The following is a 27971-nucleotide window of genomic DNA, read 5'->3' on the forward strand; positions in this document are numbered from 1 at the left end:
ACTTCACGTCCCTTAAGGACCAGAAAATATTACAAGCAATATCATTTCCGTCCTGAAGACGGGTACAACTAATGATATAACAAATATATGCTAACCTATTCTATTACAGTATAAATGGTCAAAGGCAAGTTATTTACTGATATGCCAATAAAATTTAAAGCTAAAACAACAAGTCAGGAATAGCAGTTTGTCCTGAAATCATAACATGAACAAAACATAATTTGACATAAACTTTAATAGTCAACAGTTTGCTGGAAACATTCAATTCATTCAGAGGCTAGACAGAGTCAGTCACATTGTTGAGCGAAAACAACATATGTATAGACAACATTGTCCTAGACAAGGTATGAAGATACCGATTGTATATATATAAGGCTAAGAAAATGTATGACGATATCAATTAAGTCGACGTCTAAGAGAAGATATGAGGAAATCAATTAATTTACGACTAGTAACATGCCAAGTAGATAAAATATCTTAAGCCTTTTCTTATTTTTTTTTTCTTTGACATACTTGTAAACTCTTGTGAGAATAAGAACGAAACGAAATAAAATTGAACATTTCTTATTCAAAAGATAATAATGATTAAGAGCGTTAAAACAATATATTTCAGCTTTTTAATATGAACTGTAATAATTGCATGTTTCAAAGGAATGTAAACAATAATGCAGATACTAAAATTATTTAACACTTACCCTGCTAAATTTCTATGATAAACGTTTTGACAGTACCATTAACTGTTAAAAGGGATGCTCACACTACAAATACTGACTGAATGGCGAACAGTACAGATTTACACTCGGTCGTGTATCCAGCATGATAAGGGTAAATAACATTTTACTTTTTCTTGACACGGTGGCATAGTTGCGGAATAAATGTACTTTAAATAAACCGGAACATCAAAACCTTATTAGCAGCTGTCGTAGTTTAGTTTCTATTGAAATGACAGAACCTAAAATTTCTTTTGATTTTTAACAGTTTACAAAATCGGAAGTGAAATTATACACGAAAACAAGAGATGTTACTGATAGTGACAAATGTCCCCGATGCATGCCCGAGAATGCTACATGTACAGTTGTCTGCGCAAAATATGCCAGAATAGTTTAGGTATGAATCATTTTGTGACCTTGACTCAGGTTATAAGCGCGACACCCCTTCTGAATATGGTTAACATTGTGTCAAATTATTTTCAAATCCCTTGATAAATGGCAGACTTATGGACCAGACAAGAAACAAACCATGTTAACCTTTGACTTCTAAGTGTGACCTTGACCTTGAAGCTTGGGGTCTGGATCTTAAGCATGACATGTCGTCTTATTATAGGGAACACTTATGCCAAATACTTTTAAAATCCCTTGATGAATGGCAGAGTTATGAACTGGGCACAAAACAGAATCTGTTAACCTTTGACTTCTAAGTATGACCTTGACATTGGAGCTAGAGGTCTGGGTCTTGTGCATGACACGTCATATGATTATAAGGAACATTTATGCCAAGCAATTTTAAAATCCCTTCAACGATAGCAGAGTTATGGACCAGACAAAAACAGAACAGACCATGTTAACTTTTAACCTCTAAGTGTAATCTTGACCTTAGAGCAAGGGATCTGAATCTTGCGCATGACACGTTGTCTTATTATGGGGAACATTTATGCCAAGTAATTTTAAAATCCCTTAATGAATGGCAGAGTTATGAACTGGGCACAAACAGACTCTGTTAACTTTTGACTTCTAAGTGTGACCTTGACCTTGGACTAGGGGTTTGGGTTTTGCACATGACACGTTGTATCATTATGGTGAAGTTATTTTAAAATCCCTTTATGAATGGCAGAGTTACAGCCCGGACAAAAATGTGCACGGACGCACGCACAAACGGACGGACATTGCGATTTTAATATGCCCACTTTAGAAGGCATGAAAATATAGTATTATTATACTGAAATGATTCTGTAAGAACTGCAGTAAAATATAATCTAATACTTTTTTCTATAATTCTAGGAATATCACTTTTTCTCAAGAAGTCCAGATTCAAGTTCATTAAAAATTTCCTCTTCTAAACTGACAGACGGCGGTCTAGCGGGTCCTATAATCTTGCAAGAACATCCGGAATTTATTTTCATATAGTCTATCCTGTAGGGCTCCGTAACATTGAAATCCTTCACTATGGCATACGTATATGTATGTTTTTGTTCACAGACGGACCTCCATTCTGACTGGTCAACAAAGTTACAGGGGCGATTTTTAACACCATGTGCACAGGTGGTCTCGTAAAATTTCTGTATAGTGTTCGAGTCCCGAAATAACTGTAACAAAGAATTGTCCCTTGAAAGACCTCCAAGCGGGGCAATTGCACGTGTTACTGTAGGGCAGCATTCTGAGGGAAAACTCGCTTCATGCGCCCTTCCAGAATGTCCATTGTGATGTGAACGTTTTTGATCATACATTAATCTGAAAATGAAAGTGATATTTATAAAATGTACACATCTTTTTACCATATAAATATTTTGAGTAGCAGTGTTTTGTTTACTTTTGTTTTGTAGGTAAACAGTTCTTTTGAACTATGAACTATTGCAAAATTGATTGCCGTCTTTAACAGGCTAGAGTACTTTTCAACACCTAACAGAAACATAATTTATTAATTTGATGACCACAATGGTTGTAGAGTATTTAAACATTTCGTGGAAATATGGATAATCGGTGTGGTAAATGAAAGCACTTATAAAGGATTAACAATAAAGGATTAAAAAATCGTCACTATGGTAACCATAAGTAATTAAAAATACAAGCCGAATGTCTCGGTAAATTTATCTTTTGTCTCAATCATTTACTCGTTTTGTAAATGCAGATATGTATGAATTGAATGTAGGAAACTGCAACGAATTTCCCGATGTTGCTTTGTCAGCGGTTATCACTTTTTTAAATATTTGACGCCAAGATTCTTAATTAATTAAATGATTTTTTTTATTCTGTTCATTTCTTTGCGTAATTCGAACCAAAAGGAAGAACTAAAAGCATAATACTTGCTTGCATTGAACTATAGTTGATTTTTTTGTTCGAAATATATAATGTGCGCCGCTGTGCTAAAACCAAGGGTCCAGATCAGTGCATCGTTTATAAATTTCAGCACTTGTATCGAATAGTATGAATCCAGTTGATCTGGGTCCATCCTGCTCGTAAAGCTCTAACGTTGGTTTCCGCACAGCGGCGCTCATTTATCATAATTTATTTGTCATAAGATGCTCTTCTGACTGGCTATTTTCAAAGTAACCTTGTGTTTTGTCGATCTGAAAAGATTCCATTGAAGATTAAAGTAGAGAGAGTTTTCAATGTTGCTCGGCAACGGCAGATCTTTAATTTTCAACCTTTGTAACCATCTAAGTTTGTTTGGCACAATTGTTTTATCTCAGTGTAAGTTTAGATAGTTGATGGCATTATAATAAAGAGAAATAGTTTTCTAGCAACTCCGTTTATGTGATACTATCCCTTCTTTCTTGGCACACTTTTTTTTATTTCAATGTAAACTTCGATAATTGACAGCCATAGAATAGAGTAAAACAATTTTCAATTTTACCCCTTAGTCTAGAACTGTGTTAATATGGTACCATCCCTTCTATATTCATTTTGACAGATAAAATATCAATTTGATATCAGCCCTCGTTTATTGAAAGAACAAACCAGTGTCTAAATTAATGTAAAATTTATTCCCTGTCTTTTGAATCTGTGAAATTTAGGATTTAATGGAAGTCTACGGAACATCATATACCTTATTTACATCTGTCAGTTACTACCTTTTCTATAAAAGGGTTGATGAATAAGATGGCCAGTAGCTCAGATATAGTAGTACCTTGTTTAGTTTTAAGTACCATTAAACTATGCATTATTAACATTTACAAGATATGCGACATGTGCTCAGGACAGTTTTACAATTGTTTTCATGCTTAGGGATATCGGTCACACGAAGAAATATTTGCGGACGAGCATTGGTAACGGATTTCTGAGCAAAGTGCCACGGCTTTCGGACGTTTTCTGTCTTCTTTACCGTTATCGAAAACGAAAATAGCTCGGAATTTCAAAGAATTGGTATGTTTGTTCAATATTAACTTAGTTTTGGTGATATAGTGTTATTTCTTATGATAAGTGATAGCTGTGTGACAGAATAATACCCAGGATAATGGCGTTTGTCTTCGGCAAACATTTTACCTTTAAATAGTCAAAGTTGACAGATTCATTTTCTCGTTTTAAACCCGTATATGCTTAATCTTCTACCTTACCTGTAGCTTTCAAACCTCTTATGAGTCTGATGAACTTTGAATTAAAAAGGGATAGCCATACAGACCTTTGTCCCGTGTCATAACCTTTGGAAACAACACCTTCTATCTGCGAGGCATAGCACTTCTACTTCAGTGCGGTTACTCGTCAAAATCCGCAAGTAGGCATTTACTAACGAAGGTAGTGGAATGGCGTCTTCTTTAGTCTGCTTATTGATTTGGAAATTAAAAGTGTCGTTTCCAAAGATTAAGACACATTTCTTGAAAATAAAAATAGTTAAATAGTGAACAAACATATCAAGTCTGTGAAATGGACAGAAATCCACCTATAAATACCTATTATCAACAGGATTCAGTAGTTCTTGCAACAGTGACGTGTGTGTGGCCTGGACAATTGCACCCAACAGATATACCATTAACCCCAATAGCACCTGTAATAAATGATAACTTAATAAGTACGCTTTTAACCAGCAGCGCTTGAAATATGTACATTTATTGTGTTGTTTTAAACCTATCAGATAGATAGTTCATTAATTACCCACGTTAAGTTATTAATCAGTATTCACCATTTGTTTTGTAACATATCGGATAGGTAGATCCTCAAGAACAGGGCACTTAAAAACAGTAATCTATTGATCAATATGAATTCTCGGCCTGTATAGGTTTGTTTTAAACATATCCAAGTATCATATCTAACTAAATAAGCATTTTTGGTCTTTATAGGTATGCGATAGACTATTGACTCAAGTAGTTTTTTAAGTAATTGATTAATAAACATGCGTCCTTGGCCTGTTTTTTTACCTTTGAAGTATGTTGTTAAGTTAATGTTATTTTAAACACCAATGTAGTAGCCAAAAAATGCATTAAGTAACGAAAAGAGAATTTAACAGTGAAAAGTGCATACCCATATGAATTCCACCATAGGCATAGTTTGTTAACCAGCTTCTGAAACTGTCTGCTTTCTGTATTTGTACATCACAACCTGAAAATATAAAGGACAGCCATATCTTTATCATGATTATATAGTATACTTGTAGGAAATCATATTCTAAGAATGTTGTGCAGAATCAATAAAATCAAGTTCTAAAGGATATTTTTGCCACTGCTTTTTTTACTTATTTCAAGTGATAAAATTTTGTATCAAACTCATTTCTGTAGAAGACCCTTACATACTCATACGACTTTGATTTTCACGTGTTTAGTTTTATCAAATGTTTGTAGTTGTTTTAGGAATTGTACTAAAAGATATTTCTTCTAATTACAAAAAAAGTCTGTAATCTTTCAACAATGAAGATGCACCTAAAACCCTTTAGAGTTCTTGGTCTGAATTTCAAAAAAAAGTCTTGATAAAGGTGACATCAGAAAAACTATAACAAGACGAAAAATGTTAATCCAATTATAGACAAAAACTATTTTTGAAAAAAAGAAAGAATATCCATCTCTTGGCTTCCATCATTCATTTGAGACCAACTTGCCCAGAAGGACAATATAAGCCGTGTGCTAATTAGCCATGACATTACTGCTGGAGGATAACTTCCCATAGATTAGCTTACAACACACAATATGCATTGTCAATTTCCGACAATAGAAAATCTGTTTTTGTACAGACTGTTCTTGAAAGCACGTTACAAATTTAAATATGTGCCAATATCTGTTACAGGCAATATCATTCCGGACAATGCCCAATTACTTATTGACTAATAGACTATTCAATAAATGTTTTATAAATTAACAATAGAAGTTTTTCAAGCTTTGACTCTAGCCCAGTAAACACTTCTTGAATACAGCCGATTTAAATATGAAGTCGTGTTATGCGTACTAATAACTGTTTATATATCTTAAAATTTTGTAGTAGCGTTTATGTATGGATATGTACATCATGAAAAAATACATAAAAATAGAGCCTATATAAATAATTACATGACTCCTTAAATAAATGACCGGTACGTAGTTTGAGCATTTGGCCAGTCAATAGTTGAACACTTAATTTTGCTGGGCTCAAGTTACATTTGAAGAAAAAAAATGGTGAGAAATTATTTCCGATGCCATGTAATACAACACTTATTGAATGGCTCGCCGGTCAATGGTCAAAACTATTGCCCGAATAACCGACAGCCATTCAATAAGTTTATTGCACGATCGCTTAATCAAAGAGCAAATATATAAATAAACCAGGGTTTATTAAGATTCTGAAGGCATAAGAGACAATCTTTCGGGGAAATTTTGGAAGCTGTTTTGCCTAATTTTAGAGGAAAAAGTAGGAACATCTTCACGTGATGTACATACTGTTTGTATGTAAAAAGGTCAAGAATGCCCATGTGCATTAAAACAATGGCTCTTGTCCTATGTATTCCCTAAACTAGCTCACTGTTTCTCATATCATTTCCGAATCATATTTGTCTGTCATTATACTAATGAATATTGTCTGCGCCAACTTGTACCGTAACATGTTTTGCGTGCGAGATTGGTAATGATTACATTACTCTTTACAACTGCTTGAAATTGTTAAACGAACTGCTTTAGAATTTTTATTAGTTAAAATTCAGATTAAATTTTGGAGAGTTAGCATTGCAGATCGTTCAAGTTGTTAAAACGCAACTTCCACTGGACTGTTAATTGAATTCCAGTGAGTTGTTTAAAGTCTTCAAAATAAAGTAGTCCAAATAAAGAGAACATAGTAAGGCAAACTATATAAATATCAAAACCGTTTTATTCTTTATGAAATATACAATTTTTGGCAATGACTTCCTTATATCATGTTTGTCATCTACTTATCATTGTCTCTACAATTTTAAAATTAAATGTAGATAATTCACATATTGTAAGAAATAATTATTGTGTTTTATTAACGTGTTTTAATTGAATTAAGCACGATACGAAAATGTTACACACCCTGTGGAATATTTTCATTCGGGCGTAGTTGCTATATGTAAATAGATTAACACATTTTAAATAAAATAGTTCGTCACATGTGTAAGTCACTTCAAGGAGGTCGGCGTGTCCTCACCATCAGAAAGTTATTAATTAAAACGGAATGTAGTAGGAACATATGACATATGTTTGCAGAAAGCGATACTCAGATGTATAGTTGTACATTTCTTTGTCATTTCAAACATTTTGACATTTCCCTAACAAGCCGTGGTATGTTTCAGAAAGTGCCATTAATCAATGACTAGAAGTAAGAATAAGAATGGCAGTCCTGCAGCCATTTTTTGCTTTTAATATTTTCGTGTTAATTAGGTGATACTTCAAACAAAGAATAGTCTGTCTGTAGCCGGAATGCATTGTGGGCAAACAGGGATACTCTATCTGACGCCATCGAGTCCACCCACATCAAATATCAATTACCATCGTAACAAAATAGACGCAACAATTATGAATTCATTGAGCACACTACAATGCAATTAACAGCATGTAATCATCACTGCTGAACGACTTTTCCGGGAGGAGAAGGCGTTTAAAAGTTGTTTAATGAATCTGATCATGATATAATCGTGTATTTCTACCACGCATGGATCAATTAATCCGCAACATATACCGTATTCCAAGAGTTATAGATAAAAGGTATATTTTACACGATGTAAATGTATATGTTGCAAGATAAAAATGTAATTTACAATACAATAATGTAATTTACAATACAATAATGTATATTTTACAATAAACTAATGTTCATTGTACAAGATAATAATATATACTTTTAAAAGACAAACATTGTATTTTATGCATAATATTATGTTTTATAAAATTATAATGTATATTTTGCAAGATAATATATTTTTAACAAGATAATATATAATTTACGAGATAAAAATGTACATTTCCTGCCAGTGAAATACCATAATCTCTAGTATTTTTCACCTCTAACACTTTTTTTCTGTTATACTGTACGTATTGCAATAGCTATAACTAGACTTTTATCGTAATATGATACTCGTAAAAGCCACTTTTAACACTTTCGGTGTTGTCTAACCATGATTTAAAGATTATGATCCAAACAATATCTACATAGGTACTATGATGATAATGGAAGTATTTATTTTGGTTGAAATGGATGAAAATTTCTTATGCTTTAAAAACATGACAAATGTGTCATATTTTATTGAACAGACGCATTCCATTGTGTAAATGTCAATAAACTCTTACAACAAAGTTTATAATGTAGATATAGTTTTGTACACTTCCTATTATATTCAAAATTATTATCACGCTTAAACGATTATTAAAAAATGTTTGTTTCTTGTATTGGATAACGATATCTGCCAATATTTCAAAGTTAATGTCATATACTTTCAGTTTGCATAATTAAAAATGCATGAAACAAATGTATTCATAATTTATTCACGCTCTAATTTGTGGAAGTTGGAATCCTTGATGTATTTTCTATATATAGATACAAATACTTTGGTAAGTTCACGGGTTTTACTTGCGCGTTTTCTAAATGAAAGTATCAAAACTCATAATACTGGATATTACTTCTTTATTGTGATCAAAATTTGTAATTCTAGCATGATAAATGACAATATTCTAACTAAAGAATTTCATAACGATGAAGGTGTTTCAACTACAAATCAGTGTGTCATCTATCGCGTTTGCCATTATTTTTGCCACTTTATTGAATCAATTTTGATTTCATGAAATAAAATCAAATGATGTTTTTATTTAGCGAAGAAATCAGATTATATAGCTTTACTTCATTTACATGATAACATGTATTATCAAATAATACCAAAAGATTGTTAAAGAGTTTTTAAGATAATCTAGAATTACTCAATTTAAATATTAAATTAACCAAATTCTTCTAAAATGAAAAAGAGATTATAAAATCTCCTCGGCACTGGTTTTCATTTCTCTTTAAAATTTAGAATTTAAGTTTTTCACTCAAGTGTTACGTGTTAGTTTTGCAAGGAATCAAAATTTAAATGAATGAAAAGCATTAGTGAAAAGAAGAACAAAAAAATAACCAAAGGAGCAATTCTGTTGCAATTTCTCCTGCGTTGAAAAGCAGATTGAGACACGACATTTCCAATAAAAAGCTCTTTAATTCTGAAAGTGACACGGATGATTAGAATGTGATATGTCAACTTGAACTTCTGTGTCTTTTTAGAGCTGAAGGAACATCACTTTTGGGGGTATTTTTGTGAATAAATCACGAGTAAAAACTGTTTATTCCGAGATTTTGTGTTGTTTTTATTGGCAATGTTAACGTGTTAATCATTCAGCAACATTAGAAATTGGAACCCCACATATGCAGTAATTCCCAGATTAGAACCACGCGTTTCAAAAGCGTCTTTTTTGTATTTGTAACGTCATCGACGTTCTTGCATTCGTTTTTGACAAGACTAAATAACATGTAATAGCACTGTTATATTGTAAAGGTTTTTACATGACAGTACTATGTATTTGATCAAATGCGTTTTTATTTGTTTTTAAAGACACATTCCAACTGTCTTTTGACTTCTGTGAAGTGATACATGCAGTTCGAGAAAAGTAACGAAAGAGTAAAACGACTACTACGTGCGATTTCGACCTTACTGCATAAGAAAGAAGTAAAATTTTGAAAAAAAGCGAAACAAATCTTTAAGACATAAGCCTGGATCCTTTCCAGTCAGTAAACATGGAGAGTATTTATATACCCCGTGAAATACTCCTAGTTTTCCCTATTCTGGCATTTAAATGTACTCAATTTAATGTAAAGCATTTTGATAAGTTTAGAAATAATATTGAGCCGCGCCATGAGAAAACCAACATAGTGCGTTTGCGACCAGCATGGATCCAGACCAGCCTGCAGTCTGGTCAGAATCCATACTGTTCGCTTTCAAAGCCTATGCGCAGGCTGGTCTGGACCCATGCTGGCCGCAAATGCAATATGTTGGTTTTCTCATGGCGCGGCTTTAATAAGTCTTAAGGCAATGAACTGTAATGACATTCAGCAATATCAATGCTATTTCGTATTCTTTTCTGTAATTTCGCCACTCTTTGGTCGTAAATGTAGCTTATACGACTGAATGTTCCGGTGACAGCCGGAAAATGCCGAAATCACATACGGAGGAAACGTAATTAAACGGAAATAACCGGTTGTTATTACTAGTCCACCACATTAAGTGAAATAAGGCAAACACATTTTTTTTTGTAATGAAAAGAAGAGCAAAATTATAGAAAAGTAGTTCTAGACTTAATTTGTTAACACATCTAAAGGTAAAAAATTATCCACACTAAATATTGATATTGTTATATGGCAACTCATATAAAGGTCAATTAACAACATTTAATTTTCCATCTGTTCCCATGTCAACAACGCTAATTATTCTTATTGTTGTGGAATTTGCTAAAACTGTTTTCTTTTAATTTCTTTATGACCTTTCCCATTTTGTGAAAACATAAAAGAAACATCGTTACGTTATATTTATAATTATATGTGTCAAGTACATATAAAATAAGAACATATGAGCGTCGCTGTTTGAAAACCAACATTTCGGTCAGCAAGGATCTAGATTAGTGCATAACCATACTGTTCGTTTATCTCTACAACTGTGCTGTCAATTTATCGATTACAGCATTTATATACGACTGATAAGCCAGCAACACGGATATTTATGCTGTTTTAGATCCATACTTATCACAAAAAAAAAACACGCCTAACGTTGGTTTTCGTTTACTGACTTTCAGATAACTCTGCATACCACAGCGCTCATTTACTTTATAACACCCATACGCAGACGACATGTTGACCATTTACAGACTAATAAAATCATACTCTGCCAAGCCTACCCCTCGAAAACTGAATTATTCTAGCTTGCGCTGACATGTGGAAATCTGAAGCCCTTCTATAATCAAATGCTGTTCACTATTGTTTGTGTAGTAAATTGAACAAATATTGCATATTGCAATGCCTCTTAAATGTAACTGTTAAATATGCTGATAGACCTACTATCAATTTTTTGCTTTCTTTATATCAAATATGTTATATATCATCACGAAACCATTATTCTAATATTTAATGCTTAAGGTTTAATAACATACACTACTTAGGTTGAAAATTAATCAAATGAGCTGTGCCATGGGAAAACCAACATAGTGGGTGTGCGACCAGCATGGATCCAGACCAGCCTGCGCATCCGCGCAGTCTGGTCAGGCTCCATGCTGTTCGCTTTTAAAGCCTATTGGAATTGGAGAAACTGTTAGCGAACAGCATGGATCCTGACCAGACTGCGCGGATGCGCAGGCTGGTCTGGATCCATGCTGGTCGCACACCCACTATGTTGGTTTTCCCATGGCACGGCTCAAATGTTATTTCATATCATTTAGATAGTTTGCATCGCTTATGTGAAAACAATGTTTGAAAGGTTATCAAATCAAACTGCCATTTGATTTATTTGTAACTTATTCGACTCCCATCCGCTCTTTCTAGAATGCAAAAAATAAAACACACACGTATACAGAAGAGTGAATCGGTGTAGAAAAAAATCCTACACCATAATAAAATATGTAAAAATAAGGAAAGTATTAATACTTACAAAGTCATCATTTCTACATTAATTGCTTTAAGTAACTTGTGTTTCAGAACAGTAAAATTATCCCAGATTGACATGCATTTTTAAGCAATTGCAATTGTTACGCTTGACTTTTTCTCACAAAAAGTTTGATGAAGTTTCAAAAATGCGTGCAAGTGTCCAAACTGAAAGTAGGCATATAAAATTTCTAAACCAATTATTCTTCTGACTTCGAGAGTATGAATGTCTCCTGCAAGTTTGATTGTCAGTTTATATCCTGTGTTTGAAACAATCCTTATATTATCACAATTATTTTTATCAAATAGACTATCCTGCAGTAATTCTCTCATTTTCCAATGCCTATCATTGGACAAGTACTCTGCTTTTGTGTTTTCCGATACGTTTCATGTTATGAATTGCCGTAAAGTATACCATGTACTTATTAATAAGTGAAGTTTTTTTTTGTATTCTCCTTTGGTTTCAAGGGTTTCTATGATTTGAATGTTTTCAAAATTATGCGTCTTTGTATTTACTATGTAAGTATGTCTGGTTATTTCTGCTCTATAATTTTCGTGTATCTTTTGCTGACTTGTATTAAAGTTTCCATAGAGTTTTTGATTATATTTGATATATGTTAAAGCAGCTACCAAATAGAAATATGCGTATTTACAAGGTTAGAACAGCACTACTTTCAATGTTACACATGAACTTGTACTATTGTCGTAGATACTAGAGAAAATATTTTTGTCTTTGTATTTCGGCAAAATTACAGTAGAATACAGCTTGGCAGTAACATTTTTCTTGGAATGGACCAGTACTCTTCTTCATATCCTTCTACAGTTGATGCTCTTTTTATACTTTTGAATCTAGTACAAAAAATATCTGAATGTAGGGTTAACGCACGTTTTTTTTGTGTAACAACATCTGCAGAATCCCAAGGGATTGGTTGGTGCACGAGCCCGTAGGGCGAGTGCACCAACATAGCCCGAGGGATTCTGCAGATGTTGTTTCACGAAACAAACGTGCGTTATCGCTTTTCTTGCATAAAACACAACTTAAGTGCTGGAAATATCGAAAAAACAAGACTATCCAGCTGACATTAGCCGATCGAAGTCGGCCGTTTCAGGTTGTTATGGACACATGTTTTATTTATGCATTTCCAGGGCATACAGAAACAGTGCGTATTTTATACATGTCGAACGGACATTCTTGTTGTGGTAATTTCTTTAATATTAAATATATGTAAAATAAGCATGACTTCCCCTTTTTCCGATATATTGGTAGGAACTTTAGCTTTAGAGGCTCGGAATTATGAGAAAAGGCCATAACCCTACACGGCATCCTGTCTTTACACAATTTGCAGGTGAGGTGCTGACAGAACACAATTCTGCTTGGTTTAAATTAATAGTCTGCCCCTTACGCTTTTTAAATGTAAATATTATCGTTTAATAGAAACTGGTATCAATACCTATATTCTTCATGTCGTTAAGAATGAAATCTCTAGGCCTATAACTAGAAAATTTTGCTTTGCACCCCACCCCATCGCGATCAAAGTTTGATCAACACAAAAATTTGAATTTTTCCAACATCGATATAATCAACTTAGATTGGATTTATAAACTCAAACATGGTTGGTGAGATCTACAAATAAATTGAAAAATATATAATAAATACCTTCTGTTCATCAAATGTTCATTAACTGTGGAAAAATCCTTTAAACTTTACGCTTCGTCATGTTTATGCTTTACATTACACACCATCACTATCAGTAGACTGCATAGATGTGTAAAGTAGACACAAACATTTTTTAAAAGTTTTAGTGTAAGATTTAAAGTTAGCATGTCAACTTTCTCGACTCAAATTAATTTGGAAAACGAAATTGTATTTTTGTAAATTGTTGTTTGCCTATCATTTTCAGGGATTAAATCGCGGCGTGTAAACTTACTTTGAGTCTAATACGCGTAATAATACAATAATAAGGAACGTCAATTCAGTCGCGTATCAAGAGAGGTAGCGCTTATTACAAGTTAAAGTAAAGTTAGGTTGAAAAATGATATTTTTAATAAATATGCAGATGAAAAGATTTCATAAATCTCGGACCTTTCGACTTCGGCCAAAATTGATTCGGGATCCATAATTTGCTTACGTTGGACCCACAACAGCATATTCAAAACGTTCACCAACAGCGCGTGCTCACGAGAATCTCCTTGTTTGTACACGTTTTTTCCCTGTTTGTGCATGCCCAAAATCGGCAAAAAACAAAGGTTTTATGCAAGAATGAGAATAAAAGACTTTACTGTGCTTTTGTGGACCTAAAAATGGTGTATGACTGTTTTTAATAGAAATGCACTTTGGCTTAAAGAAAATAAGCTTGGTATTGATGGTAAAATATTGAGAATAATAAAAAGAATATGTTTAAAAGGTTAAATCATTTGTTCGATCATGTAATACATACTCTGACTTTTTTAATACGAAGTAGGATTACGTCAAGGGGAGGTAATATCACCAGTGCTTTTTTCATTGTTTGTTGAAGATTTAGAATTATTTATCCAAAATGACATAAACTCGAGTCATTCTTTTGATGATATTATACTTATCTCACTGTTATTTGCTAGGTATTCTTGGCAAGTCTCCTGAATTAATAAATACAAGTCTAGAACTGCTGTGTACGTATTGTAAAACTTGGAGCCTAGGGGTTAATGCACGTAAAACCAAAGCTATGGTGTTTCGGAAACGAGATGGTCTGCTTGAAAATGAAGTTTTTAAATATAGCCTAACGGAAACCAGTTAGAAGTAGTTAATGATTTTAACTACTAGTATCTCGGTACATGTTTTAATTATACTGGTAGTTTTGCATTAAATCAACAGCAGTTGGCCGGTAAAGCCTTAAAAGCATTAAATGTTTTAGTAATAAATTGTAGAAAATTTAAAATGAAACCTAAAATACTGTTATAATTATTTGAGTCCTTTGTTGGATTCATACTAAGTTATTCAACTGAGATATGGGGCTTTAGTAAATCGAAAGAAATCGAAAGAATACATCTACAATGATTAAAGAAAATTCTTAATGTCAAAATGAGTACATCAAATGCAGCAGAATATGCAGAATTGGGGCGATGCCCCCTATACATATCAAGATATCTACGTGTTTTAAGTACTTAAAACAGATAATATAACTTTGAAAACTGTTCATAATATGTCATATGAAGGTTGTCTAAATGAAAAGAAAAACTGGGTGTCAAGTGTTAAAAAGTTTTTATGTGATTTCGTATTTGAAAATCGATCGATTGTGACTAAAACTTTATTTTTAGGCAATTTATTTATTAATTTATTTATTTATTTATTTGGGTTTAACGGCGCACCAACACAGTATAGGCTATATGGCACCAAACAGGACTACACATTTTGGTTCCACATCTCATTTACATCGAAATAAAAACATGAGGTATGGAATCAAAATTTGCATACCTGCTGGAATCACAGAGTTACTGCAAAACGAAGTGTTAAGACCCTATTAGTCGCCTCTTACGATCATGCAAGGGTAAGGCAGTGGTTCCAATTCTTTTCATACATAGATCGTCCCAGAACCACATGGGGCTATTTTTAGACAATGTCAAACAAAGAATGGTCGATTGTTTTCTACAAGAATGGTGTAATAGTAAGTCTTCTAGCTCTGTACTTTATTTATATGATCATTTTCAGGACATGTTTGGTTATGAAAGCTATCTTGATAAACTACCTTCTGATCTTAGGAATTGTCTTGTTCGTCTACGAGTGTCATCACATTCATTAAGAATTCAAACAGGCAGATACGGAGCAAATAGAATACCTAGAAATGAACGTCTTTGTATGTACTGCAATTTAAATGATATAGGCGATGAACTACATTTTCTTTGTAAATGTCCATGCTTTGATGTTCTCAGACGCATTTATATTAAACGATATTTTTATAATAGACCAAGTATGTAAGACAGATGGAATTAATACCTTGTACGAATACAACAGATAGGAAAATTTAATTCACTACATCTGAGCCACATAACCATTAATATGATTTAACACTCATAACTTCCAAAGTTTATGGACCCAGCCTGAAAGTTAGGAGTCCAACTATAGACAACATACATTGTACTGTACTTAATAAGAAATTGTCTTTTTAGCTTGAAACATAAATGTTCTGTAATAAGTAAAATCAGTTTACAACTAGGAAGTGTCTAGCCATCTGGTAAACGCACGCCTAGCCTTTGTTCTAATAGGTCAGTAACTGGAAGCCTAGCCTTTCCCTTAAGAGTTTTCTAGATATCGGGTAATCAATTTGTTTATGAAAAGTCTAGCACAACAGACCATCATTGTCATCATCTTTGATTCTTCTGTTTGTCAATATTTGTCCTCGCACACCTACTACACAACAACATTGCATAGAGGACATTGGAAGAGCTATAATCAGCAAAACTTTTTACCCTTACCCTGCTAAATTTCTATAATTAACTTGTCCATCTTTCAGTTTGGACGGTACCATTCACTGTTAAAGGGGGTGCTTACCAAAAAGATGCTGACTGAATGGCGATGTGCAAGCTGATCATGATCTACACTGGACGCAAAGGCAGAATAAATCGTATCCGGCATGATAAGGGTAAATACAAATATTAATCTGATGTAGGTAATCAACTTATTATGTAAAGTATAATAATTTCATTAAAACATTTTATTTATAAACAAATTGATTACCGGACGCCTAGATTTCCGTTTAAATTTAAGATATTAGTATTGTAATTAGATTTAAAAAGTTAGCGCAAAAACTATTGCGCTACCGGGACACCTGATACCGTCCACGCGGCCGTACCTAATCTCAGACCGCATTTCAACGATAATTGTCTATTTTTCCAGGAAAGCTCTATGTTACAACTTTGAATGCTGTTGCATTTCATCAAAATTACTCCACAAAATTGCCAGAATATTTTGTAGGCGCAACCATTAGACGTTCCTTAAATTGTGTATCAAGAATGCTAATTGGGCGTAGTATATAATCGAAAATTTAATTGGTCATAAAAGATGAAGTTTAAAAATAGAATGATAGGAAATCCCAATTGTTTTGGAAGATCGACTCGGCCGCCGAGACGGTAGTTAATTCTTATGGTATTCGGAGAACAAGGCTGTTTTTTTCTACTCAGAGCACGTGTTCTTCATGGTTCTATAAATAAAAAAATACGTTTTTTTCCAATGTAAAAACGCATTTTCTTGAGCGGCAGTTCATGATAAACCGTAGAATCAAAAATAAAAGTCCTAATCCCAGAATATTTCAAAATAATTTGCACACCAGGACTATTTTCTAAGAGCGATAATATGACAGCGGCAGTGAATTATTTCTACAATTATTAATTAATGTTAATATGGCATTGAGGGCAGTGAAAAACGTTTGTTTTTGGTGACCTCAGATAAAGTGAGTTTTCGGTTTTACGCCCTTGGTGGGATGAACCAAGTAATATTACAAAAGGTATATGAGTCAACGTCAAATTCCGCTAAAAACGTTTAATAACGTTACGTCAGTTCCGGTTTTGTATTTCAAATGTTGTTATATTATGAGACGCCATGATGTAGAGTAATTCTCGGAATTTGTCATTTTGATAAAGGCCTTATGGCCGAAACGTTAATAAAACTGAGTGAGAACTATAGAGTACTTTAAAAGAAGTGAGCAACCGAACTACTTTTTGACCATAGAGTTTTTAAAACGAAGAAATAAAAAACGAAAAAATGTCAGGAGGATGTCAGGAAATCTTATTTTACATGGCCGCGTATGGTCAATTTTCTAAAAGACTGAGTGTAGGGGTGATTCCAGGCAGACATTTAAAAATTTGTTTCTGTAGAATAATGACTTGGTTTTAACTTTTGTTAAAGATTTTTGATAACAGTACTTGCAAAATCAAACCACCTGCCCTTTAACAAAAAGTCTTGGAGACGTCATATCTTTGCTTTTAATTTCATATCAAGCAAGAAATAAACAGTTGTGGAAAATATGCGATGAATCTTCATAGAAACTGCCCTGTGTAAGGGAAATGTCAGAAAAAGTCAGGACATTTTAGGCTTGATAATTTTTGGAAACTTTTGCAGTTTTATCTTGCTTTGAACAAACAAATATCCTCTATATGTTCATGTTTTTCAATTGAAATATTTATGATGTCGTTATCCAAATTTTCGTTATAGAAGAATAGGATACATATAATAATATATCATTTCTATCATCAAAGGAAAAATCAATTTGCCTAATGGCAAATGAGTCGTTTAATATTATTAATATTTTGTTTCTAACGTTGTACATACATTTTTTCAAAACTTGAATGTCAAGTTAATAGACTATGCTTTTGCAAAATGTATCAGCTTTTGTAATTAAATAAAGAGTCTCCATAGCCGAGTGGTTGAGGTCGCTTTCTTTAGCTTACTTGGCCCTCGTTAATGAGGGTTCGAAATTTCACTCAGAGTGTAGAATTCTTCATGTGTGGAAGCCATCCAGTTGGCTGGTTTGAACCAGGTGCTCTAACATGCCTTAAATAATATCTCCCTCCGCTACAATAAAAGCCTAGTTGTGTCAGTATTACCCTAAACTCAACAAAAATGTAATTTTATATATATTTAGATAATTTTCTGAATGTGTGATGGACAAAATATATTCTATTTATTTAGTTCTATTACATTTTACTCTATTTTGTTCTATAATTATGCTATTCTGTTCTGTTCTGTTCTATTCTATATTTCACCTATTCTATTCTATTCATTAGTCATTACCACAGTAGAGTAATTCGGAGTATTATGTTGTGTAATTTTCATGTACTGTAAAGTCATATATTTTCGCGATTCTAAACGTTTGACAAAATTCAAATCGGCTGGCAAGGTATAATATCTTAGATATATGACCGTCTTTAGAATATATATAGCGTTATTTATATAAACAACAAATTTTGGCAAATACAGAATGTTTGCAGAAAGGGCAAAAAAAAACAAAAAAACAATCTGACTTTTGATTTTACGATAAACAGGTCCATGTGCTTGTTCAAATCAAATGATCTAAGTAAAAGATGGTGACTAACAGTAAAGTTAGTCAGAGAAAGCGAAAAAAACCCAACTATTTTAACATACATATTTTCAATATCCAAATACTGATAATAGGACACTGATTTAGTATCGGGTGCGTTACGTAACATGTGACATCATTTCAACGTATGTCGTCGAGTTTTAACGTTCATTTAAGCGAAAATTATTCAGTGCTACTGCAATCAAACGATTATTAGTCTCTGACGCGGAATAATTTACTGATGCTGCGCAATATTTCCCCTACATATTTCTCGATACAAATCTAATAACATACACTCAAGGACTGTAAAAACGCTTCTTCCGTATATAGCAATTATTTCATCTTTGCAACTTGTATTAAAGTATTTTTATATTCACTTACTATTAATATCGTTTTAATTAAACCTGATCTAATTTGGTGGTTTCGTTTATTAAACTTGTCACCTGTGCACGTGTAATTCACGTCATACTAGAGACAAAAATCACAGTGCGCCTTTACAATAATTAAATGATTCGATTGCAAACTCATGAACCACCATTTTCCCCCAAATTTCCCGACTTTAACTTAATTAAGGATCTATTTATTAAAATCAGTATAGACTTTTATTCTTCTCAAAATATTTTACTGAAACGCTATCAAGCGACAATATCTAACACCATTTACTTATTTCGGTCATCGAAATATTGGACAGGCTGCGGCTCTATGGTTCTACGTTTGACATCGCTACGTAAACGTAATAGAAATACGTTAATGTCGCCTGCATTAGCGTTTGGCAACGTAAAAACAGCAACAATTTAACCTGTCATCATTTGAAAAACTAGTCAATCTATTTATTTGTAACAATGTAACGACTTAAATAGACATTCTTTTCCGACGTCGACAACCGAATCTCTTAATATCCGAATAAAATCCGAAAATTACCATCTCAGTACCATTATATATTTTGCATGTTTCATAAATATATGCATTACGAAGATCTTCTTGGATGCATTGACGGGGCGTTTTAAATTTGTTGAGTGTTAAAGTATTGCTATTGACTTGGCAGAAAAAAAACCTATCATGACTCGTTTGAATACTAATAAAGATGCATAATACATAAATATGCAATATTTGACACACTATAAGATAAACTATTCATATCATATGAAACAGACTGAGCCAATAACAATTTCATCTGAGCCAGTATGATAAAACCAAGGCCAATACAATATGGAAATTATCAGGACCAATACAAGACATCCGTGCCAATGCGGGATTCAAACATTTTGATGTGTTAAATTGAGCGGACAGAAAACGGAGTTCAGTAATGAAAATACAACTAATGAAGTTATTTCATTGACCTTGTTTGTCCTTTGATAGTAAACTGGTCTTCGGCATTCGGCCTCCAGCCAGCCCGACTACCATAAAGCCAATATGAAATAATTTGATTAAAGACACTGTATACTATAAGATTCTTTCACTGGTTATAGGTGCAGATGGGAATTTCCGGCCTCGAGGGTAACTGTTTATGCGGTAACGAGGTTCCTACCGAGTTACCGCCTAAACAGTTACCCGAGAGCCGGATATTCCCATCTGCACCTATAACCAGTGACAGAATCTTTTTCTTGCATACCGAAATCAAGATATAATAATAAAAATAAAATCAGTCGAACGGCTTTCTTTTTTGAACTATTTCTTATACCAGCGTATTTAAACAAAGCGCGGGAAAGGAACGTCCGTAAACAGGAAAGACGTCATGACGTTTCAAAGACAAATAACAATGTTTAGTTCCGGTTTTGTTTTATCAGTTGCAGCGTAACGTTATGAATGTTTGATAAAATAATGTGGTTTGAATCGAGAAATATACTATCAGAAACAAAGAGGAACTGTCAAGGTACTGGATTTTTATTCCGTTTTTCGAAATAAAATATAAATAACTACATAAACCTTCCACATATATGTAGTTCGTAATACGTCATTTAAAGCACGAGAGTCATCTTACACCCCGGGGTGTAAGATGGGTTTTTCCAGCACCGGTAAAAATACCGGAAATCCCCGTCTGGTATGCAAGAAATGTATAGATAAACACAGTATATATGTGTACTACCACTATAAAACTGGCTGTTTTTTTTAAACAATCAAATGTTAGTGAATGGCATTTAATTATGAGTGTAGCTCTATATGCAAACTTGATTTACAATTTTCGTTAAGTTAAAAACATTTGACGAAGGTTTTATACATCTGAAGTAAATGTCCTAAAATATAAAATGAGCCATGCCATCAGAAAACCAACATAGTGGCATTGCGACCAGCATGGATCCAGACCAGCCTGCGCATCCGCGCAGTCTGGTCAGGATCCATGCTGTTCGCTAACAGTTTCTCCAATTCCAATAGGCTTTAAAAGCGAACAGCATGGAGCCTGACCAGACTGCGCGGATGCGCAGGCTGGTCTGGATCCATGTTGGTCGCACACCCACTATGTTGGTTTTCCCATGGCACGGCTCATATTATTGTGCATGAATTTATTAATTTCAATATATTAATCATATTACATTGTTTCAATACAGTACTATTGTCTTTAATGCGAAACAAGGGCTCTACTAACATTTTTTCATCTTTTTTTTTTCAAATGAACTAAATCAAGCAATTCAGACATACTATATACTCTACTCTCTTTTTAAAAGCGGCGTTTTTCACGTATTACACGCGATATGGTGTGTCTGAGGAATGTAACTAGTTTTTTCGAGGAATATTTTGTTGCTCGTTTCGTGGTTTTACTTTTTCAATATCGCAAAGTTCATATAGCCAAATAATTACGTGATTAAGTTAATACCTTTAAGTTAATACCTTTGAACAGTATTTTTATTAAATTCAGTGCAGGTGTTGACATTATGTTTTACGAGCAATATAAGTGATTAATTAAGACAAAAATGCCATTTGCAGTACAGCATTTACGTAGTACTAGCCAACATGTCACTTTTGAAAAAAGATAACCTATGACAGTCGCTACGTTTAAAGCCAGTCTCTTACAACTGCGTCAAGGTGTCGACTCTTTGGCTTAGTGGTTAGAGCATTGGACTAACACCCGAGATACTCGGGTCGGAATCCCGCCACAGTCACTGGGGAGTTTTCGTTATAAAATGCTATGCTCTTTGATTTGTTACAGCTAAAATTCGTAGGAAACCGTTACTGTGTTTGAGCATCAAATGAACAGGAACATGAATTCATTTGCAGCAAAAATAAGATTTTATAGAATTACATCATTTACATGAAAAAAAAACGTGCAGAAAAGTCAGTTTCAGCAGATTTGTTTCATTTTTTTTTTTAATAAAGAGCGTTAACTTCAGAAATAAAATGTAAATTAAATCGCGGCTGAGCATCCTAGTATTACAACCAACATTCTAAAACTGAAATGTATGCATACATTTAATGAAATGTAGGTTCATTTGTCAAATCAAAACTCTCAAAAATTTAGTAAGGAACACCCAACCAACTTTTAGACTGCAGTTTTACAGATCTTGCCAATTTATGTTTTTGTTAATGTCGGCAAACATATATTTATTCAAGACTGCCTTATCGCTGACTTGACGCACGTTTTTGTTATTTTACCGTGTATATTACATTTTGCAAGCGAAGAGTAGCTGTTAGAAATAATATTATACAATTTGCACGTTTCAAAATGGATATTCAGTTCTTTTTAATTATTGTTAACATGGCTTTAACAGAATAAACCACAAATCGGCACAAAATTATATAAATGACCGGAAGCAAAAATTTACAAGACTATTGTTTAAAGCCCGATATCAAAACAGTTACTTATGAACGAGGGAAGTATTTGTGACATTTCGACGTTTCTTGGAAAGTAAAACGTACAGATATTTGATGTTTTGGCTTTTAAGCACGTGTTAAGGAGCGTGAGTGGTGTTCCACAATTTATAATCTCATATGGACAGGTCTAAATCAAACCTATATTCATATTATAATGTTTTGTTGCGTATTTTGCATTGTGTCTTATACCAGATCAGGTTAACATCTAGTTCAAATAATGCAATAATCATTATATGAATAACGTACGTTACGGTTGAGACACTCTGTCAGTTACTTTACCAGCGGTTATATAGGGGAGATCAGTATAAACCTTTTTCTCGACCAAAATGACACATTTTGAAAAGAAACGACGAATATCTAGATACTAACCCAATAAAGAGTGTATTTTAACGTCAGTCATCGCCGTATCACTTCCGGTCTAAACAAGATCGCAAGTAACAAGATTATATTTCGAATTAGCAATCCACTGTAGAACGAGTCTTATCTGTAGATTAATCATATAAGCACATCAGTCTAAAATCCTCAGAATACTGGTATATCAGTTTTTATTTTTATACTTTCTGATGAAATTATGAGAAATGTTTATAGATCTATATATTTATAAAAAAAAAACAGCAACGTCCAAATTCATTCAGATTTAATTTATTACGATGGAACGTATATATTTATGATCCCCTAAGTATTTATATACGTCTATATCTTTACTGAAGTATATTTTGCAAGGAATTACGATTATATATAATTCATATTCATTCGCATTCAAGTGTAGTTCCGTACCAGTGAAAAATAAAATTGATATTTTCACTGTTTGAAGCAGTGAAAATATCAGTTTTATTTCACTGATAAATTTTAGTATTTCACTGAAAAGCATAAAATAAATCATTGGTAACTAATCAGTATTATTTCCCACCTATTCAAATTGTATTCCTACTAAAAAGTAGGCCTAAATGATTTTCTAACGATGCTACTGGAAATAATGATTAACCTAGTAAATTGAGATCCTACATGGCAGTTTTTGCTTGCAAAGTAATGTAATTTTGGTATAATCAAATTATTGCATTCTTTTGCAAGAAAGTAGCAATAGTCACAATTCATTTGATATTTCTGTTATTAGAACAGTTTATACATATCCCTTCCGTTTTATATTAATTTCACATTGCAAATGAAACATGATTTTCTAATTTAAATTGTTAACGGCGACAAACATTTATCTTTATGCGGATCTCAGCAAATGATGCGGTAAAGTGGTGAACAAAGAACAGAAATCATACTTACTGACTGAAAAACATACCAAAAAATAAAACAACTTGTAATTGTTATTTTTTATCTAGGATTTTGCCAGAAGTTGTAACTGACAAAAATTAATAGTTTTGACATTACCTACAACTGAATAGCAAACTTTCGCGTTTTCTCATTCACATCACATTCACAATAGCTATGGGGTATTTGATTGTACAGCTAGGTCTCAAACAATCGTATTGTTATTAATTTGACATTTCTTATAGTTGTTTTGTATTTATAACAGACAATTGTGAACGATTAAATCAGTATCTTAATTCGTGAAATGTTTTAAGAAAATGTCCATCATGGTAAGATTTAGTGTCAATGTGTGAACGAAGAATATAGTAAGATATGCTACAGTGTAAAAAAAGATCTGCGAATAACTTGCTTGTCGCTTTCCCTTCCTCATCTATATCATTAAGAAACTAAATATATAAGAGACGAGAAAGCATACAGTGTGTACCAGAGTTTTAAATAATTAAATTGAAGTCTGGAATAAACATATTCACTTTAAATTTGTGTTTAATACTATTTAACTGTGCCTAATGCCATGTTACCTAAACTTGCATACATATTTTTTTTGTATTTATAACAGAAATATATAAACATCTAGGATTATAGAAGTATTTCTTTCTTGATAAATGTTATCATCTATTGGCCAAATGAAACGGTGATTGTAAGTTTTTAATCAATTTGAATATATATGATAAAAATTCTTTCGATTTTTCGTTTGATTAAACTTTTTTCTGTGGCTTTGATGTAAGAATAGATACCATTTTACCATTACCCTAAGTATATAAAAGAATTTTATCCACTTTTGAAACGTCATTTATTCAATTCAAATAGAAAAGAGTCAACAAACTCTTTCTAATTTTAGATTGTGCGTTGGGCCCTATTATGTATTTTATTTATTCATTTTTTATCTCGTTTTTAAATATTTTTTGTCATACGTATACTTACATTTTCATCTTTAATGCATCTGTTCCTTTTAGTACCATGCCTGTTAAAATCTGATAACATTAAAACATAATCCAGATCTGATTAACAAATGTAAATGTTTCACGCAATTACTTTTTTTTTTGCAAGAAAAAAAATTAAAAATGTTTTTTTTTTTTCTGTCAAATTCTTTTCAGTCTATAGTGTCGTAAAATATCCAAACGTTACTATGCCAAAATTAATATCCAGTGCAGATATATACTTTTGACTAGGTATGTCCTGTGTCCAGTGTCTTTCAGTTCTACATTATATTTGTTTGTTATACCGGCAAGTCTTTTATCACCACCTTTGCTTTCGTATTTAATTGATTCTTTCTTTCTCTTAGATGCGTCAGTTTTCCAATGCCCACATCAGGTTTGTAACACCGCCTTTGTGAGTTTTTTTCCGATATCGTTTACTTTTCCAATGAACGAGAAACTCTCGTTAATACATTTTAATCATAAATATTCACTTTTTGGAGATTCATGGTCTAATGCTTTGAGGAAGTGGACCCGTTTTGACATTCGGCAGTTCCCGTATTTTCCGTATACTATTTCGGCATTTTCCGTTTTTACGCAAGGTGCGCGTTCCGATGAATACCGAATCACCTTCCGAGAATACGTAATCATACGAATATTGCCGAATGGCAGTACAGGTCCAATGCTTTGAAGTTCCAACGCAAGTAACTGTATTCTTTTGTTTTTCCGTGACGGTATTTATACATGATTTGCATCAACAAATTGAGAAATAGTATCTACATACATTGACAGGTACGACATTTTTTGCAATGTCAAAACATTTTATTGAGTAATGTAGCAGTATGTATTTAGTTCAGTTTGCACCACATTTATTTATAAAGTGATAGATAGTTATTTATTAATGTTTTTAAAAACTAAACAGTAGACAGACTGACTTAATGAGTTAGCCGATGAAGTTTTGAAAAGACATTAATTCAAGAAGGGCCTAAAATGTTCACCTATCATTTTGTAGTACAGCTGTACCAGAATGATTCTCAGGACGAAAGGTGAGTGTTGGTCTTTAGCTAGAACAGTTAAATGACCAAGTGACATATATTGTAAATGACAAGAATGTAATTGAAATGAGTTCGGATGCGCGACTTTCTATTCGCAAGTGATAATTTCCAATTAAGGTTATCCTATATAGAACTATTGTAAACGATATAAATAAATGACGCATTCTTTCAATTTACATGATGTTTTATTACATTTTTTGTATATTTTGCTACTGTGCTAACCATAATACTGATACAGTACATTTTGTATTAATACACCTGTCGCCACCTTAAGGTTGTGGGTAGGGAGGACAATGGGGGAAAGGGGCATTCTAACACAACTGATCTCTTGAAATTGCTATGTTCTTTATCAACACAGAAAGGAAAGGAAATTTTTTAAAGCAAGTGATTTTAAAATAGACGTGGCCCACAGCTTTTGCTTTGTACATAAAATGTATTAATTTCGTGTTTAATTCTATTTGCATTTATGGTTTTCTCATAGTTTTGTCAATGGTTTGAATATTAATTAACATTTAGAAAGTATTATTGAATTCATCTTTTGTATTAACTCCATTTTATGGTTTTGACAGTACAAGTTTATGTGCGATATCAAAAGAAATTTAAATAGTGCTCATCTGACGATGTTATTTTGATATTATCTATATGGATATCTCATGTATCAGTTGCCTTTTAAATAGAATTAAAAACCCTATGGAATTGAAGAAGTCACAATTATTTGTAGAAATGAATCAAAAACGTTAATTTTACGTTAAAAGGACAATTCAGCTGCATTGTGTGTATCTACGTTATAAAATGTGACTTTAGGTTTTTAACAGATTATTGACAAGTCTATGTTTTTAAGAATATTTGATATTTCTATGCACACCTGTAAATAAAACTTCGATTTTATTTGACAGTTTAAAGGGATGCGCATTTACTTTTTCATGTATTACTTCAATAATTTATTCATTATATTTCATTTGTTCAGTTAATGGAAATAAACAGAGGCTGTTTTGTTTGTTTAATTCTTGCTGTTTCAGTAATCGCTATATGACTATAAATGAAACTGCGAAAACATATGACATATCGTCCCAAGAATATGACAAACTATAATTATTTCACCTTGTCCATGCTAAAAAATGAAAAACGTCAAAACAGAAAAGTAGAATACCATATTTCACTACGATTGCAGGTGTCATCCTAACCAGACATACGTAGGTCAAATAAGCAAATGCCTAAACATTGCGGATACACATCGTCAAAATGAAAAAATCCGTTAAGTATAATGCCGTTTTTTCAATGATTTAATGCTACTCGTCCATATTTTGGATGAAGTTATTTAATATGTTCATTTCAACTAAGTTTGACAAGGAACGTATACATGACACTGAAAAATGATAAAGTGGGTAAAAATAAAGTTAGATATTGATAAAAATGCAAAAATAATGTAAGTTTTCTGCATTATTTCAAAAGCGTTGCAACGGTTTACTACCATTTACACAATATTTTTGGTTATTTATAAGAATATCTTCCAAAATCTTATGTTAATAAGTCTGTTCTTCTAGTCACTGTTAGAGTGCCCACTTTCTATGGATTTTGAGAGAAATTATTTTTCGCTTAAAATGTGTGGGTTAGTCCCTTTGCAGGCTAATTTTTCGTCAAAATTTTTACCAATATATCCCTTTAAAATGACCCGAGTCAAATATTTTTAGCATAAAATGTTCAGTAATTAATAGTCAGATATCTCCGATATAATCATTGACGACAAAAAAGTATTACAGAAAAGTGTCAAAACAGTTGCGAAACGCAAGGTCAAAAATGGACTTACCAGAAACTGAAGAGAAACACAAGCCTGAAACACATGATCTGAAGGCAAATATGTTTGTTTTCTTGTGAACGCAGTCCACGCAGATATCTAAGTATTGTCTGCAAGTTAATAACAACTGAAATTATGATCTTGGCAAAAGCATTATGCATAAGGTATAGCCATAATATGGCCAATATTGCCCGCTGCGGTCGGTAGAAATTGGAATTATGCTCGATGTCTTTGGTTACATTGGTAACATTTCC

General features: G+C 32.9%; 1 protein-coding gene across 3 annotated transcripts; it reads right to left on the bottom strand.

Annotated features, from left to right (window-relative positions):
* Nucleotides 1–217: 217 nt before the first annotated feature.
* On the bottom strand, nucleotides 218–27868 carry LOC123565885 (uncharacterized). 3 transcript variants are annotated; one of them, XM_045359657.2, is made up of 4 exons: nucleotides 27730–27868; nucleotides 5172–5249; nucleotides 4604–4698; nucleotides 218–2447 (listed from the first exon to the last, which is right to left on the bottom strand). In XM_045359657.2, the coding sequence occupies exons 2-4, from the start codon at nucleotides 5193–5195 to the stop codon at nucleotides 2003–2005; spliced, it is 564 nt and encodes a 187-aa protein (XP_045215592.2). In that variant the 5' UTR covers nucleotides 5196–5249; nucleotides 27730–27868; the 3' UTR covers nucleotides 218–2002. The 3 variants fall into 3 exon arrangements, with proteins under 3 accessions (XP_045215592.2, XP_045215590.2, XP_045215591.2); XM_045359655.2 differs by lacking the exon at nucleotides 27730–27868 and adding an exon at nucleotides 24875–25008; XM_045359656.2 differs by lacking the exon at nucleotides 27730–27868 and adding an exon at nucleotides 11785–12145.
* Nucleotides 27869–27971: the final 103 nt, after the last annotated feature.

The sequence above is a fragment of the Mercenaria mercenaria genome, chromosome 8, assembly GCF_021730395.1.
Source record: "Mercenaria mercenaria strain notata chromosome 8, MADL_Memer_1, whole genome shotgun sequence".
Classification (NCBI taxonomy): Eukaryota; Metazoa; Mollusca; class Bivalvia; order Venerida; family Veneridae; genus Mercenaria; species Mercenaria mercenaria.